The sequence below is a fragment of the Podarcis liolepis genome, assembly GCF_965112155.1.
Source record: "Podarcis liolepis genome assembly, chromosome: 2".
Taxonomy (NCBI): Eukaryota; Metazoa; Chordata; class Lepidosauria; order Squamata; family Lacertidae; genus Podarcis; species Podarcis liolepis.
Genome location: NC_139555.1, coordinates 96916308 through 96934815, shown reverse-complemented (window position 1 = coordinate 96934815; position 18508 = coordinate 96916308). Strand labels below are relative to the sequence as shown.

The window sequence follows — 18508 nt, the reverse complement described above, 5'->3', positions numbered from 1 at the left end:
TCTCAGCCCTGAACATCCAGAATGAGGGAACAGAGGCTCCCAAAGATGGAGGGTGGGAAGAGAGAGAGACCGGGAAATGCCAAAAGAGGAATACATATTTAACCACATGTCTTACCCATGGTGGTCATTGTCCACCAAACATACAGTGGTGCCTCAGGTTACATACACTTCAGGTTACATACGCTTCAGGTTACAGACTCCACTAACCCAGAAATAGTGCTTCAGGTTAAGAACTTTGCTTCAGGATGAGAACAGAAATCATGCTCCGGCGGCGTGGCGGCAGCAGGAGGCCCCATTAGCTAAAGTGGTGCTTCAGGTTAAGAACAGTTTCAGGTTAAGAACGGATCTCTGGAACGAATTAACCCCAGGTACCACTGTATTGCATTCAGGAATCTCTCTCTCTCTCTCTCTCTCTCTCTCTCTCTCTCTCTCTCTCTGTCTCTCTCTCTCTCTCACACACACACACACACACTGATCAACTGAAAATATTCTTGCCCGCTTTTGAGCTCTTGTTGTGATTGGTTCCACCTTGGACATTGATTACATCTGAGCTTTTGAAGGTCTTGTGGTAGTGGACCTTGCTGGGATCTGAACCACCTTTCATGTGGTTGGGCAGCGGGGAGAGGCTGCAGCCACATCCTTTCAGGTGGCAACCCTCTTCGTGTAGAAATTCAGCAGAATGTTCATAGGATCTCCTTGTTAGTAGCTGTGCATTGGATCGGATTGTAGCATTAGAGACAACATTCCCTGTCCTCCTATTGCCCCTTTCTGGTTTATCCCATATCTGTGGTTAGCTTTCATTCATGATCATTAAAGCACTGAAACTCCCACAAACACAGGGTTTACTAATCTGTATGCATTGGAGCAAGCACATCCTCTCTAGTGCAGAGAGGTTTCCTGGTGCCTGAAGGTGCACCCATTCAAGGGAGAAAAGGGCTTCTTCAGACTGAAGACGAGCTGCAGTAAGCACTCTGGTTAGATGGGCCAAGAAGATTACAATACTGAATGAGGGATGGAGTTGCTCTCAGAGAGTGAAGAGAGAGAGTGTGTAGAGCCATCTTCTCAAATAAGTGCCATATGGAGGTGCCTTATGTGTTCTGCCTGCTTGCCAGATTTGTTCCTTGCCAGTTTGTGTGTGCGTGTGTGTGGAGGGGAGGGTTGTTTAAGATGACAAAGCCAAAAGACTGAAAAATAATTCATCACAGAGAGGCAAATGAGGCCTGGGACGTTAAAGCAAAACTGAGGCAACTCCAGGGCAAACACTTACCCATCGCAAAAAAAAAAATATTGGTACAGTTTGCATAAATTTTGTGTATATGCTAATTTATTTGCATAGATGTGCAAATTTAGAAATAGCTCCTGCGATTTCCTCGCCATAGTGGGAAGGTCTGTGAACAGGTGACACAGGTGGCCTCTTCAGCCGGCTGAGGTGTGCTAACTGTTTTGGGGCATCTGCAAAAGGCCTCTTAGAGTTCTTTACCTTTAAACTGGACTTGGGCTAGGCAACACTTTAAATAGAAGACTCCTTCAAGAGAACTGCCTACCATGGCCACACTAGGACTGGAACCAAGAGCAGGAGCCTTCTCTCTCCTTCTGTTGCTCAGCCCCCCAAATAAGAAGCACCTGTAAGCTCTTGTATGGGCCTGTCCATTTTAGGCGACTGCTCTGGCCAGCTTGTTCAAGATCTCTTTCTAGGATCATTAACACACAGCTGTCTTGCTGCTTGTTTTTTGGTGCTTATAGCTTTTTAAAAAGTTAATACAAAGAATTATTTTTAGATGTTTAGAATTATTATTTTTTTGCTACCCTGGGCTTCTTTAGGAGGAAGGGCAAGATATTAATTGATCAAATAGAAGAAGCTTATAGTGTTGGGCGCATAGGCTGATATGGAGATCTCACCACTTCTGCTAAGGCTCTCAACACCCTGGCACTAAGATTTGTCAAGCTAAAGCTTTGGTTGAAGTGGAAGGGACCCTATGAAAGCACAAAGGCATGGCATAAGAGGATGGTACATAACTTGGCATGCTTTCAATGCTTATTAAGTGGGAATAGTAGCATTTGCAGTTATGGGTCAGCACAGCACTAAGCACAGTATTTGGCAGCCAAGAACTGGAGAGAGAGAGGGGGGAGAGAGGGGTGCACAGTCCCCCCTCCTCAGCTGTTCCATGCAGATCAGGGTGGCTGCCTTATCTCTACTTATTAAATAATTTATCTGATGGGAGGGATCCATCTGCATCTCTGTCGGGCTTCGGAGCTCCACTCATCCCAATGTTATGTCTATTATACTCCCCCCCCTTTTGTTCAAGGGTGTCAATTTGAATAAAATATTGAGGAGGCCCAGGCCTTGCATAATCAATCACAAGATGTAGCCCTCACACACCATTTGAATGGCAATGCCCATCAACTTGGGGCAGCAGTCCCCTCAAATATTTTATGGGGGGGAGAGAGAAAGGGACCTCATCCCCTAGGAGTTGGGGCCTATGCTTTTGGCCAAAATTGGTGAGATCTTGGGAGGACCAGATCAGGCCCCTGCAGTGTGGAGTAGCCTAACATGTTTGTTTCTAGACTCTAGAAACAAGAGCAAAAAAAGAGGACGCCATGGTGGCCATTCAAAACAAATAAATGCAATTTGTCGTAGATTTTTCCCCCCTGAGAAAGAGGACGTATCCTGGAAAAAGAGGACACATGGCAACCCTATGCAAGATGACTTTACTAAATGGGGAATAAGAAAGTAGTGTTCAAAGAAAGCCACTAGTATTTATTTATTTCACTTCTACCCCCACATTTTTCTCCAATGATTCATAGAATCATGGAATTGACGAGTTGGAAGGGACCCCAAGGGACATCTAGTCCAACCCCCTGCAATGCAGGAATCCTGCCCACAGGCGTCGCTGTGTGGGCTCGAACCACCAGTCTTCAGGTTGACAACCCTGAAAGGTAGGCTAGGTTGAGAGGCAGTGACTGGCCCAAGGAGTCTGAGTGGGGATTTGAACCCTAGTCTGCTAGGTTCTAGTCCGAGACACTAACCACTACACCACACTGGCTGTGTATAAAAGATGGCATGGTGCAGAAGGAAGAGATGTGTCATCCCCCGGGGAGCTAGGAAGATGCTGCCCCATTGCCAGCCTTAAAGCAAGATTCACCTGCCAGTCTGGTCGGTTTCTGTACCTGGAATAGGAGAGGGCACTGTCTTCTCCTTTGCTGCCTTAGGCATCAAAATGTTTTGGGCCAGCCCCTGTTGAGCTTATATGAGACTTGGCTACGTGGAGCTTTTCATTGTCTCGCATGGACGCGCCAATAAGCTAAAGCCAAAGATTTCCTGTGCCGATATGCTTTGCAGAAGGTCAAAGGAGGCAAGCTCTAATTCATGCCGCAGATCATAGACTGAAGGATAGGGCAGCCCACAGGTTGCCTCGGTGCCCCAGTAGGGATTTGGGTACACAAGGCAGGGAATTAGCAGATGGTTGTGCACACAGGGCGGACCTACTCTCGCACGTTCCCCAATCCCTTTGCAGATGCTGTTCTGAACAGCTGCCAAGCAAAATTATCCTGTAGCCTCCTGCTGTACAGGCTTTCTCTGCTTGCTTGGATGCTGGGCAGAACATATGCGACGGCCTTCCGTGAATGCTCTCCTTTCTCTTTAAGACACCCAGGCCATGTTAAAGGAGCTGCTGATATAGCCAGACTCTTGATATCCTGTGGTGGCCACAGGGGTCTTGCGTTTCCTTTGCCTTGTATCTTAATTCCTCGCCCATAAAGGGAGACAATTGCCTCATAATAAAAGGATAATGAGAATAAACACAACAACAACAACAACAACCACTCAACGTTTTGAGTGTTTGATACCCCTCATGTTGATTATGGCAGAAACCATACATTATCGTCCTGGTGCCATGCCACAGGGTTCCCATCGTGTAAGGCACCGTTGTAACATCTTATTTATTTATCTAGCGGGTTTGGAACTTTTCCCTCATGCCCTCCAGGCTTATTATTATTTTGATGGAGGCGCAGTTTCAGATCGCTCCGTTTGAAAGCCTTAACCAGATAATACCGGGAAGTAATAAGGACGCATTTGCAAAAGCTGCTGGTAATTGCAGCGCCGCTGTGGACGTGCGCGAGGGACTTTGCTGCCTTTGTCATCCCCTCCTCTCGTTTCTTCGACAGGCTAGGTGAAGAGGTTGAAGCGCAGATCTCATTTCCCCCTGTTTGGCTGCTTGTGAAGTCTGCCAACAGAATCCACCTTGACAAAGTCAAGGACTCCACGTTTAATGTTGAGCTGAGTGAATAAATTATGCATGAAATTGTGTCGGAGTCTCTAGTGTGCAGAATTGCTCCTTTTGATATGAAAGGTTAATTCAGAAAGGAGTCCAAAATAGCTGGAAATTGTGGGGATAAGTGGATAGTATTCACTGTTGTGAGCTGTTATTACTAGAAATTGCATTCCCTCTCTAGCTTCCCCCGAGATTTAGCTTTGCCAGTGAATATAAACTGTACTCAATAGAATAGCATCCAGAAGCAACAAGAGTAGATGTCCACATGCAGTGAAATATTCCAACGGTGTTTTTAAAAGGGCCGTGTGCTTCCGCCCCCAGGTATATTAGGTGCCCCTGGGGTAGCCAATGAGGTGCAACTCGCATCATCCCTGAGTATTGGCCATAGCTGATTGGACCTATAGCTCAACAACATCTGTAGTGCACTTTCTTGGCTACCTGGGCCATATCCTATATATTCTACAGTGTAGAAGAATTACAACCTCATTTAGGTCAAGAACAAGGTGCATCACTGGAAATCACCAAGGTGTACCAGCGCCGTATGAAGACAGACTCTCTATATGTGGGCCTCTTGCCCTATTTACTATACTGCCCGCTATACATTGGACCCAGGAGGTGATTTCTCACCCTGCCATCTGTACAGGAAAGATGTCTCTCCCCACAGCAGAGAAGGTCCTGTGGCTTCTTAGCGATGTAAACGCTTCATTGACTCATAAAGTCACCCTTTTTTCCTCTGGCAGCCAAAAAGATCAGAAAGAAGACCCTGGACAATACAGCATTATTGAACTGTAAGGGAGATGCAGAGATCTAAATAGAGACTATTATTTGCGGCACGGCATCCCTTTATGTGTATTTGTTTTTTTATTCAGATTTGTCATGGCCGGCGACTAGTACGGAAAAGTTATTTGGATTGTGTGCCAGTGGGTTTGAAGTGCCTTCCCTTAGAATCCATCCTTTGTCTGTTCGTTTTAAAGGAAACCAGATAGCCATGTTTGAAAGTGTCTGATTGGGCTGTTGGGCGATGTCCAGATTCCCATTTGAATACTCAAAGCACGGCAGGTCTCTTTTCCTTAGGTGTCTCTGCAATACCAGCTTGAGCGCCGTTCTTGTCTTTGCACCAGCCACTGCCAGCCATTGTCAACTAGCAGTGCAGGGTGAAGCCCACTGTGTATTAAGTTTGCAAAGCTTAGAAATGCTAGCTCAGGTCATGTTGAGCCACAAAGTGAGAGTTGTAAGAACATGTCTAGACCTGACCAGAACTATCCGGCAGCTGGATTTTATTATGTATTTTTTTAAAAGCAAGCAGGCAAGACATTTGCTTGTTTAAAAGCAAGGACACCTGACTTGTTTTGGCCTCGGGGCCAAATAACACATAGCTATGATGTTTCCTTTGACATGGTTATAATATTTTTGATTCCAGGAGTTAGCAGCCGTGGGGAAAGATTTTGATATAGTCTTTATTGATGCCGATCAAAGGAACCCTGCAGAGTACTATCACTTTGTCATGGAGAACCATTTGCTGAGGATGGATGGGACGCTCTGCATAGAGAACGCCCTCATGAAAGGAGCGGCCTACCTGGAGAATACGGCAGATGAAAATGTATTAGGTGTCAAAAAACTGAATCAAGTAATTAATTCAGATCCTCACACGGAGCAGGTTAGTGTGATACAATTAAGGGTGACATCAATATTATAATAGCTTTCTGCATGTTTCGGGGTGGAAGTGCTATGTTTGTTTAGGCGCTTCTGCTTGCTCCCTTCCATTTGACATAAACATACTGATTATCTTTATATAAGCTTCCCTCGCTAATAGGAATACATTATAATCACATTAAGGTGAGGTGGGTGGTGACTGAGGACTGAGCCTTCTTTGTTTGTCTCTCTCCCCCCACCCCTGACTCTGAAACACTCTGCCTGGTGCCTTGGTGCCAGGTAAAAACAAATTTATTTGCCCGGGCCTTTTGATTTGGTATATGTGCTCTAGTTTTAAAAGTATGTTTGGTACTTTTAGTGCTTATTCAAAGTGTGCCTGCTGCTCTCTTTTGCTGTTACAATGGAATCTCGGATTACAAACACCTTGGGTTACAGACACTTCGGGTTACAAACTCCACTAACCCGGAAGCAGTACCTCGGGTTAAGAACTTTACCTCAGGATGAGAACAGAAATTGCACAGCGGCAGCGGGAGGCCCCATTAGCTAAAGTGGTACCTCAGGTTAAGAACAGTTTCAGGTTAAGAACGGTCCTCTGGAATGAATTGAGTTCATAACCCAAGGTGCCTCTGTATAAGACTCCCTCTCCCTCTCCCTCCCTCTCCCCCCCCTCTCTCTCTCTCTGTGTGTGTAAAAAAAGAGTGGAAACCTCTGGTGGGATTCACTGTAAAACTAAATAATAAATACATTAAGAGCTGCTTATTTTCTCTCTCTGCCGGATCCACAAGTTTCAAGATAGCTGAGATGCCTGCCTCATTGGGCAGGGGGAGACTAGATGAAATCAGATAAAAGTTATCACCGTAGCTTTTCACTGTAAGTTTCTTAGTGTGGCACTAATGAGATGAAGCTGTCAATCTGGCTTTCCTACATATCAGATAGTTATAGGCCTGTGAAATTGTATTGGGTTTCTGGTGGGTCCCAGGGTTTTTCCTTGAGTCTGACACAGACAGGGTCTAATGCTGGTGCTTCTGGGCAAAAGACGAATTTGAGAGAAAGGGTAAGTCTGGCAAAGAAATCGAGCGAATTCCTCGCTCATCACTGAGGGAATGTCCCTCATGCTGTCACTGGGCATCTTTCCACACTGTTCACAGGTGTGAAATAGGGAAGGAAGGAAGATAGGGAAGGAAGGGTGCTCTCTGTCTCAAGTCAAGAGCAGACACAGGTGTGCTGTTGCCCAGCAGGACTGCCTGCCTTAGACTCCAGACACTTCAGGTAAACTCAAACATGCACAGCTTTAGGAGAGCCCTGCTTACTCCTAGGTCTCCAGGCCCATACTGGCTTCTTCCCCCCACTCACCTCTATGTTTCCTCTTCAAGCTGTCAGAAGCCAGGAAATTGTGAAGTCCTGTATTCCAAGACCACAGACCCAGTTCAGGCCAGCAGCAAACACACTAGTTTCCGCCACCAAGATAGAAGAAAACCTTCCACTGATCCCTTTCAAAACTGACGTTGCTGTATCTAAAGGTGGTTTGATGAAGTAACAAGTGTTTCCTGAGACCACGGCGGGAGGGAAGGACCCCTGTTACTGGGAGAGGAAGGGGCATTGCGAATGTTTTTGACACTCCTCTCTGAAATAGTTGCCATGACTGGGGTCAAAGTGAATTGGTGAGGTTTTATCTGAAATGTTTCATGAAGTGTGTTTTCATTTATCAAGGTGGTCCTCCCTGTGGAAGGTGGCTTGATTCTTCTCCAAAGGAGTCGGATATGTGCCGATGAGGAGACTAACCTAGGAGTATGTATTTGCCCCTCTCTCTCTAAAGGAATTTGTGTGCATTTCAAACTTGAAAGAAAGAAACAAAAAAAACATCTGGCCAGTTTCTCCCCTCACGCCATTGACTTGCCAGTAAGGTTGGCCTCACATATTTGCATCCCTCCCAGACAGAACTTTGCTCCCCCAGTTGATGGCCTCTGATTTTTAATTTGTATTTTTTATTATATATGTCTATAATCCTAAAAGAATTTTGATAGTGTTGTGATATAGTGGCATATAAATATTTTTTAAAAAATAAACAAATAAAACAAAACATGAATCTACCCTAAGGAAATAAAGTCAAACTTCCTAACCAGCAATCCTGAGCCACACAGTCCTGAGTACCCAGTGGCCACTGGCCACTAATCACGATAGCGCCATATTATCTTGAGAAGTAGTCATACATGTGATGGGGTAACACTAAGGAGTCTGCACCTAACAGCGGCATTGCTGCAGCTAGTTAGAACTGGGGAAGGGCAGTAGTGAAGTTGCAGCTGTTTTGGCACACCTCTGTGGTTGCAACAGTGAGCTCCTGCGCAACAGTGAGCTCCTGCATATTTGCAAAGCCAAGCCAGGTCTGGCATGTTTTCAGATTGGTTGGAGGGGAGGAACCAACCGTATGTTGAGATTCCTCTATTGCAGGGGGTTCAACTAGCTTTCCCTCAAGGTCCCTTCTAACTCTACAATTCTATGATTCTGGGACTGGCGTTCAAGGCACTTTCTCAAAACTCGAAATGTGCCCACTGCGTCAAAAATGTTGTCAACCGATGCATACAAGTTGTGTGTGTGCTCTATTCACAAGTCTGAGTGAGGGCATATATTGAAAGATTCTGGGCAGAAGGTAACGGAAACCAGTGCTTTCCCCCCCTTAAAAAATGTTTAGGGGTACTCTCATTTTGACTCAAGAAAATCACCATTTTATAGTTCAAGTCGGGGAAAATAAATACAGTAAATGGACAAAATACAAAGATTCACAAAATGGTTAGGGGTATGCGTCCCCCTGAGTCCCCCCAGGGGAAAAAAGCACTGATGGAAACTATCAACAGAACTGTACAGAACAACCTTGCACTTACAGAGCAAAATATCCTTTTGAATTATATGCCCAGCACATGGAACCTTACAAAAGGACAATATGACTGGACTCTCTGTGCCCTCACCACGGCAAAAAGACTGATACTGATGAATTGGAAAAGTAAAAATGTGGCTCCCTTCTACGATTGGATTGAGGACTTACACAAATTTGCAACATATGAACAACTTGCACATAAACACAGACCTGCCATGGATAAATTCAATGATATTTGGAATCCAATCTTGCAATTCCTGTAATAGGTTAAGATCCGGTGAAGTGCAATAACAACTTTGTAAAGAAAAAAAAGCTTGAGCAAGTGCATAAAGTTTGGGAGAAAGGCACAGTCCTGCTCCTCATTCAAATGTTGATTATCCATTGCAATTGTTGAGCTAATTCTAATTACACTTCCTGGGGGTTGGACTGGCGGAATCCTTCCTAAAGCTTGCAGCAGCAAATGCAATTCTTTCTAAGCATGGAAAAATGTCCATGCTAGAAATCCACGTCTTATCCATATGGGGGCACTATGTATACACTCATTAACGGTGAAAGGCTTGCCGAGCTTCCTGATCGCAAGCTCTTGAAAGTGAGAGTGTGTCGGCTCATCTTTACATGTCACGCTTGCTTCCTTCGTGCCTCAGCGAACTCCTCTGTTTTGGTTACAAAAGGGTGTTGTGAAAGACGACGTGTTTTGGGGCCACCGTGGCCGCCACATCCTCGACCGCCTGCAGCTGGACGGCAAAGTCGCCTATGTCACCGGAGGAGGCCAGGGGATCGGCCGAGCCTTTTGCCATGCGCTGGGGGAAGCAGGGGCGAAAGTAGCTGTGGCGGACCTGGTGCTTGCCAAAGCAGAAGCAGTAGCATGTGAGCTGAGGCTCAAAGGTATGAAACACAGATAGCAACAGGAGAATATCTTCTTTTTGTGCTGAAGTTCCAGGCTCAGTCCTTGGCGTCTCCAGTGGTGCAGCTAGGGCTGGGTTGGGGGCAAGGTCCCTATCCTATGGTCCCTAGCCAATAGCACCCAGAAACAGCAGGTTTGGCTGGTGCCTTCATTATATACCTTTAGGCCCCAGGTGAAAACATTCCTCTTCACCCAGGCCTTTGGCTGATTGACATCCAATGGCCTTTTAAATGTGTTGTGGGAGGGGGAATTATTGGTTTGTTTATACTGTAATTTTATCTTGCAAACCCTCCTGGAATCTGCGGGTGAAGGGCAGTGCACAAATTTAATAAAAAGCAGGGGCCCAGCTATGTAATTGGGTATATAGGCTCACTTTAATATATTTTTTCCTGTTAAAAATATGGATCATCCTTTCCTTGGAATAGTGCCTATTCCAAGCAAGTACGTTCTTAGCACCAGGACAGTAGAAACAAAACTCTTTACAGTGCTATGATTGAAGCAAGCTTAAAACGTGAAACAACACATGTTCAGAGTAATTTTTTAAAAAACAAACGAACAGGCTTGTCTTTTGTTGCTGTAGTTGTTCTAACACAGGGTTTCCCAAACTTGGGTCTCCAGCTGTTTTGGGACTACAATTCCCATCACTCCTGACCACTGGTCCTGCTAGCTAGGGATGATGGGATTTGTAGTCCAAAAAACAGCTGGAGACCCAAGTTTGGGAAACCTTGTTCTAATGTATCTGGACATCTAGAAGTAGTTGTAAAGCATGGTAGGAGGAAGGAAATGCTGTGTGTTTCACAACTGAAGGGCCACCCAAAGAGCAGGAGCAGAAGACAATTAAATCCAGAGTCTAAATTTACCCAGTTGCACACTAGGCATCTCCAGACAGAGATCTGTGCCTGAAGCCCTGGACAACTGCTGCCAGTCAGTGATAATTAAACTGAGCTAGATAGAGCATTCCTCTGACAGTATAATCTTCTATGCCCCCAATGTTCTGGACACCATTCAGAACAATTATGCACTTTATTTAAATTTTACTTTTCTACTCTATTCTTTCTCAAAGGAGCTCTGGCTAGCATACATTGCTCCCCACTATTTTGTTCTCAAAACAGCCCTGCGAGGGAGAATAGCATATGAAACAGCGAGTGCCAAAAGTCACTGACCCAAATCCAACGCAGCATCTTTTACACAACTCTGACTTTTTAGCGTGTACCTGGACATCAACATTTGCCGTCAGCGCTGGTTCCTGTAAATGCGATTGTATGGACCTTGTGCAACCCAGCAAGGCAAAGGCAGCCCAGCAGGCATTGCTCGCCTTGACAAACCTCTCATTGTCTTTGGCTAGAACATTTGTCAGCACAGACCAGCAATTGCCAGTAACATCCTTAGTCCGGGATGCAACGATTCTGCTCTTGCCGTCTGCCGCCTCGAGCTTTCCCGGTGTCATTTGGCAAATTTACATATTTCAGTTCTCAAGCATGGCTCTTGTACAAAGGCGTTGCATATGTTTCTTCTTAGAACAGCAATGGAAAGGTCAGAGGTGGGATGTTCACAAGCGGGACACTGCAACAAAATGTTGCAGCGCAGAGGGTTGCCGGTCAGCGTGCCAGCCACTCCAGTCGAATCCATTCCGTTTCCCCAACTTCCTTTTGCTCTCTCCAACAGCTAGTCGATATATTGTGGCCACTGAGATTGTTCAGTCCTCATTGGGCTATTTTTTTTGGCTTTCTCATACCCTCAGTTACAGGTTTTTATCCCAAAGATTTTCTGTCCTGCTGCAAACAGTCAGGTTTCTCTAAGGCTACATAAAGTGATGGCACTCACCTTGCAGGCGAGAGACTGGGGGTGGCGGGTGAATCCCTACATTTGGGCGGGTGTGTATGACCTGCGGCTTAAGAGATATTCCGTCCAAGGGGATTGTTTTGAACAATAAAGCAAGTTCTTTAAAGCTACTGCCTCAACTCTTTGTTGGTAAACAAGGACTAACTTAGCTTAGCCGGATCCTTGTTGCCTAGCAGAGATGATTCAACCAGGAAAGCAAATTACCCTATATAGAATTCTTCATTGGGGTACTTGAAGGAAAAATAACATACAATGAGGCATGACTGACGGGAACAGAGGAGAGCAATCTTTTGTTAACCGGTTCTATATAATACACATCAATCAGCCAGCAAAAGAAGGTGTTCCATACAATAAATCATGTGTCAGCTGTGGCATTTAAGATTTTTCCCTAACAAAGTGGAGCCAAACAGCAGCTATTGCTCTCCCTGCTCTTTATGCTACCAGAGAACACATCCGCTGCATAGCCACAACAAATTAGGGCCAGTTCTGATCAAACGTCGTCCAGGGCTCTTTATTACCTTCATGTGCAAATTGTTACGGGCGCATCGCACACGGTAAAATGGTTGCCGGATCAGAAATGCTGGCTCAGCTCCACTATGGGGGCATTAATAAATCAGGTTGCTTCCATGGGATCCAGACCTGCCATCTCTCTCATACTGAGAGGACACCTGATAGTAAGAGAGAGCCTCTGGCTTTGAAATTCAGTCTGACCTTGCCTCTCTTCCCACACCCCTAGCCCAGTCAACACCATCTTCATTCAGGCTTTAAAAGCAATGCCATTAAAGCCATCTCCCCAATCATTTGCTTGCTCATGAAAATGAGCACCTGAGAAGCTGCACTGTTGGGTGAAGGCAGACATTTGTGCAAGACTTGAGCTCCTTTGCAAGGAAAACTCTGCAAGAAGACCTTGATGAACCTGAGCTCCTTTGCTCCCATAGCTAGTGAAAGAGCATTGCTTGATAGCTATCCCAGGGTTAGTCCTTGACTCCTCCAGTTAAATCAGGCATCCTCAACCTGCGGCCCTCCAGATGTTTTGGCCTACAACTCCCATGATCCCTAGCTAACAGGACCAGTGGTCAGGGATGATGGGAATTGTAGTCCAAAACATCTGGAGGGCCGAGGTTGAGGAAGCCTGACCTAGAGAGCTGCTGCCAAACAGAGTTGGAAAGGATTGGGCCAGATGGACCAGCAGTTGAACTTGGTTTAAGTTTGGTTTCAAATACGTAAATGTCTTCAGATGAAATCAATACAAGTGAATAAGGATTTAGGACAGCAATCTGATTCAGACTTACTTGGGAGTCAGCCCCATTCAATTCAGCAGGGCTTACTTCAGAGAAGACATAGAGAGGATGGTTATTCTTCCCTAGAACAAGGCTTACTTCAGAGAAGACATAGAGAGGATGGTTATTCTTCCCTATAACAAGGCAAAAAGGCTTGTTTTCCCATTCCAGTGTGGTCCCTACCTTCTCTCTCTGCCTTGTGGGGTAGATTGGCTTTGGGAAACATGTAATATAATATTACGAAGATCCTTCAAAAAGTGCACTTCTCCAAATTCTGCAGAGCAAATCTGCAGCCAAATAATGCTTATATTAGGGTAAAGTGCGGATAAAAATGTGCATCTAGTAAAAACGACAAACATGCATTATAGCAGTAGGGAATTTGCTTTTCAAAAAGATGTATATTAGGCAAAGCTGCATACAAAAATGCATATATTAGGAGAAACATACTCTAAAGCAGTTATGGATTTCCTTGAGGGGAAAAGTATATGTATTCACAAACAGATGTGGAAATGTGGAGAATTGAAGGGGCAAAATGAGAAACTGAGTGAAACCAAAACTGACAGTTTTTTCCACCTTAATCTAGAGGCCAAGATAATGATAAATGTATTGGAAAATGGTCCTATACAAGATGTTTCAATACAATATTCAATTTAGCTTTGAGGGTGTGGTTGTTGTTACATTATAATTATGTTTACATTTTATTTATTTAATCAGTTACACTTTCAATACTATTGCTCTGTACCTGTGTTTTCTTTCTCTTTCTCTTTCCCATTCATCCCCACTCTTTTCTTTTTTCTAACTCTCTGTAGAGATTTGTTTCATGTAGGAATATGTGAAGAAATATTATTATTATTATTATTATTATTATTATTAGCAAAATCTGAGCATTTCACCCTTATAAGCCCTGCTTTAGTTTAACTAGCTCAATGTTGAAATGTGTTGTAGTTGGCCATTGGATCAACTGCCCAGGCCTGTGTCGATCAGGAAGCCAGGAAACCCGGGCTTCCCAATCTCTTCTTTTAAAATCCTGGAGCAGCTATCTGCTTGTTACAGTTTGATAAGAATGAGCCAGTTTAATGATCTCAGAGCCCGACTTAGCTGGCTGACCCTAGAATGGGCACAATATGCAACCAGCAAAATTATGATCAACTATAGGGCACTTTTGAGATGCACTTTTAAAATCCTTACCTAATTTCGTTCTTGCAACTACCTTGTGGGGCCCATTTTTCACAGGGGTCAATCGTAGATGATAAAGAGAAGGGTTTGAGCATTACTGACAGGTGAGTAAGTAGCTCAGCCAGGATTGACTGTGGATTCAGCAAGCAGTTATTGCCCCAATACAACATTACCTCAATAAATCATGGTGGGGTCTGTGTTTGGCAGCAACAGTACCCAAACATATTCATAGTTGTTAGGTGCATTTACACGTACCTGGAAGTTGGGAAGTGAAATAAAGCAAATACCTTGGGGAAGTAGCTGTCTTCTTTGTTTACTGTCAGAAAAGGGGTGTGTGAGGGACAGGGGAGATTCAGTTCACATGTAAATATGGACCTACAAAATGCACAAACCGAAACACAGCCATTCTTTGACATTCACACTTCTCTGAATTTTGCAGTGCAGAAATAGAGGGAGGCTGAAATCGTCAGATTTCACCATCCCCAATCATGCGAAAGGCATTTTCCAGACTGAGCCTGCATAGCATGAGCAGAGAGCAGCAACTGCCAAATGTAATTCCTGGCTGAAGGGTGGGCCAATTAATCTGACCCTTGTCCAACTACGTTGCAAAAGTACCCTAAGAAAAAGTAAAGGTCACTTCCCACATTGCAGTTTTCAAGACATAACGGAAGTTCAGGCCTCCAACCTTGTTTCTAATAAATTGAAATAAGTGCAAATGGACAATCTGAATGGCATTCCCCAAACCTCTTCCCTCGAACACAGAACCTGAAAGCTGTGAGTCTCCTTCTGGAATCGCAGTGTCCATAGCTCTGGTTCCTGAGGCAGCTGTGGGTACTGGCATTCTCAGATATATTTGCAGCCAAGAGACAACCCCACCCCACCCACCAAATACAGTGAATTGCATTCTAAAATTGAAGACGGGTGAGAAGGAGACACAAATAAAGATTTCAACAACCGACAGCAGCATCTCAAACGTTTCAGTAGAAGAGTTGCAGTTGAAATCCTTTGCCAGTAGATGGCGGGGTATTCAAAGCTTCGGCCAAAATCCAAAAGCCTTGCAAGGGGTTGATTGTGCTTAGCCCTTTTGAAATGTTACTTAAAAAAATAAACCACATACAGTGGTACCTCAGGTTACAAACGTTTGAGGTTACAGACTCCGCTAACTCAGAAATAGTACCTTGGGTTAAGAACTTTGCTTCAGGATGAGAACAGAAATTGCGGGAGGCCCCATTAGCTAAAGTGGTACCTCAGGTTAAGAACAGTTTCAGGTTAAGAACAGACCTCCAGAATGAATTAAGTTCTTAACCCGAGGTACCAGTGTACACAGTTGAAAATGGTTTTGCTTCTTTGAAAATTATGCATCTGCAAATTATTACCACTACTGTATTAATTGCAATGACACACAGTAATTAAGAGGGTTGAAAGAGCAAACCGATGACAACATCAACAAAACCGCAAGCAAGTCAGATGTTTTCTGTTTGTTTTGCTTCTTCATTTAGGGATAAAAAGCATTGCTATAGCAGCAGACGTAAGCAGACCGGAAGATGTGCAGAGGATGCTTGGTACGATCGTAGATAAGTGGGGCACAGTCCATATTGCATGTAACAATGCAGGGATCAACATGAATTCACCAAGTGAAGCTACCTCCCTGGAAGAATGGGACAAAACTTTCAATGTGAATTTGCGAGGCTTGTTTTTGTGTTGCCAGGTGAGTATTGGACCCTGCAATGCTTTACATAAAACATGTTTCCCATTTTTAAGCGTTCAAAACAATATTTATCAGATATTTGCTAGCACTATCCTGACTACTTTACAAGGTTCTAGCAATAATAATTTGCCGAAACTATATTTACTAAGGCGTTTCTTGATGGAAGTTACGGTATATCTTGTAATTGAGTTGCCCGGATCTCAATTTTTCTTTGTGCACAATTGACATGTGAGGGCCCTCTCTCTCTCTCTCTCTCTCTCTCTCTCTCTCTCTCTCTCTCACACACACACACACACACACACACACACACATGGCCATAATGCTGTTTCCATGGGTGATCCTTGGTGGAATGTTTCTGTGATTTGTGTTCTGAAACTTCCCCTCAATAGTAACTGCTTATCTTTCCACTGTACACTGCTTTCCTGATCTGCAGATGTGCAGGCAATTTTTATATCTGTCTGTGCAGGAAGTGTGCAAAAGAGCCCAAGAGAAACATCACCACCCATTAATTATCAGGTTTCTCAATGGGCACAATGGATGGTTGTGCTATTTTTTAGGGGTTTAATTAAAAAACAACACACATTTTTTTTGTAATTAATTTATTTGATTTGTTACATGCCCTAAGGTCTCAGGGTAGTTTAAAACAATTTTTAAAATAACAATAAAAACTGTTTATAACAAATTACAGTCACATGAATAGGGCAGGTCATAAAAATAGGCTCCTCAAGTGTCAAAGGCTAGGGAAAGGAGGAAAGAGAGATCTTGCACAAGTCTGATATTTAGCTGGATTGAAATTCTGATAAAATAGGTCTTGCACGAGGCCTCTGACTTAATTTTTTTTTTTTAAGGTCCTGATGTATGTACCACAACTACCTTGTATTAACACAAGGATAGCTTAAGTTGGTTAGAGCATGGTACTGATAACATCAAGGTTGCAAGGTTGACCCCCATAAGGGACAGCTCTCCTCGTGTGCCCTTCATCCTCGCCAGATTCGCTCTGGAGGGTTGCAGTAACCCCCAGAACAGATTTATAGGATGATTGAGGGAGAGGGAGGGAAAGTAGATTCTGTTGTACAGCCAGAAATCTGTGAGCTGACAGAATTGGATATTGACCACAATATGCAGCATAGTCTCTCTCAATGTGCTGAGATTTTGATAGAATAGCCCCTCCTGTCTGAGTGGTTGAAACTCTGAAATGCCTTCGGTATGTGGCAATTGGTGGAGGGAGGCATGCTTGCATCATTTGGGTCACTAAAAACAAAATGGCTGGCTGTGCTCAGGTGAGGCACAAGCAAAAATACGGATGTGACTATAGAGACCACTCACCAAAATGTCACCACCCAAAAACTGCTCTATTGTTACTTACCAGTTTTTCAAAGAGGAACTCTAGATTAAATGTTAAACAAATAAAAAAAATCAGGCTGGCATTGTGATTATGATGTCATGTGGACAATGCAAGAACGGCGCCGATTCCACAATAAACTTCCGTCTGTAATCGCCTCTTGTTAGCATTCAGTAATATCACAATCATCTTATTGGATCAGACCAGCCACCTAGGCGTCACCATATTCTATCCACTAGAGCAGAAGCGTACAGAAGCACAGACCAGTAACAGAACATCCCACTGCTATGGCTCAGCTTCTGGGGGTTTTAAGATCTACAGTCCAAGCTACAAACATAGAAAGCAAGGACTAGACATGTAAGGAATTGCCGTGGAACTCTCATTCAGAGATTGAAAACATTCATTGAAGAGTGGGTGATAAACACTTCAAAATTAAATTAAATTATGGCTTTTCTTGATTTCTCTTTCCTAAATCCATGAGAATATCGAATTCAATATAGCAAAATATAAAACTTAAGCATCAGTGGCAGCAATGTAGACAATATTTTAGCACAATTTAAAAGAACAGCCAAACAATATCAGAACTCAAAAACTCTCCCTTTAGGGCCAGCTCTTTTGAAAGGCTTTAATTATAACAGGCAGATTTAAAGAGGTGTATTTTATACATCCATTTAACACTTGGGAATGAGACCATTCACAGCTCAATGAGAAGGTAGTTCTACAGTTGCCTGAAAGGGGGGGCGGGTGGCCCTTCAAATCATGTGGCCTACAAACATTTCGGGTTTTTAAAGTCAAAACCAGCAAGTTGAATTGGGCTTGCAACCAGGGCAATGGGTACAGATTTTTTTTTTGGGGGGGGGGTGCTTCATTCATCTTGCATTTACTAATGATACAAAAACTCAAGCTAATACAGGGTGAGTCCTTTAAAAGAGGCCCCGTATTTTCAGCATCGGCTCTAAGGACTTAAAGCAGAGACTCCAAATTTGCTGACGGCTTTTGGGAGCCGCACTTTGGGAGTGCACTAAAATGGCTACGTAAACTTTCCCGCATTAACCATTTCCCCCATATCAAGTTTTTACATCAAGCACTTTAGAGAAGGGGAAAATTAGTTAGCACATAAACTCTTCTGAAAAGTGAGTACTAATTTATTATCATGTCATTATTAGCGGAATCACAAAAGGGGTCACTGGTCTTTCCTTTAATTTCTATCACAGGCTGCAGGCCGCATTATGCTGAATCAAGGATATGGGAAGATAATTAACACAGCATCTATGGCAAGTTTAATAGGTGAGTGATGAGAGCTAACAGTTGTGCTTCAGAATCCATATTTTAATTACTGCCGATGCTATTTGAATCAATTAAACCTGTATTGCGCAGAAGTAAATCACTGACATTTTGTATTAGGGAAAATGTACTACAAAAATTTTATTGATATCATTTTTCAACATTTATCTGTCCTC

The 18508-nt window shown here is 43.8% G+C and overlaps 1 protein-coding gene across 1 annotated transcript in view; it reads left to right on the top strand.

Moving 5' to 3' along the window:
- Positions 1-18508, top strand: part of LOC310701526 (uncharacterized protein) — a 54716-nt gene that overhangs the window by 10685 nt on the left and 25523 nt on the right. The window contains exons 5-9 of the mRNA XM_083492542.1: positions 5692-5928; positions 7635-7712; positions 9468-9681; positions 15498-15706; positions 18263-18335. Of these exons, the coding sequence (XP_083348668.1) occupies positions 5692-5928; positions 7635-7712; positions 9468-9681; positions 15498-15706; positions 18263-18335 (811 nt within the window). The remainder of the gene's footprint in view (positions 1-5691; positions 5929-7634; positions 7713-9467; positions 9682-15497; positions 15707-18262; positions 18336-18508) is intronic.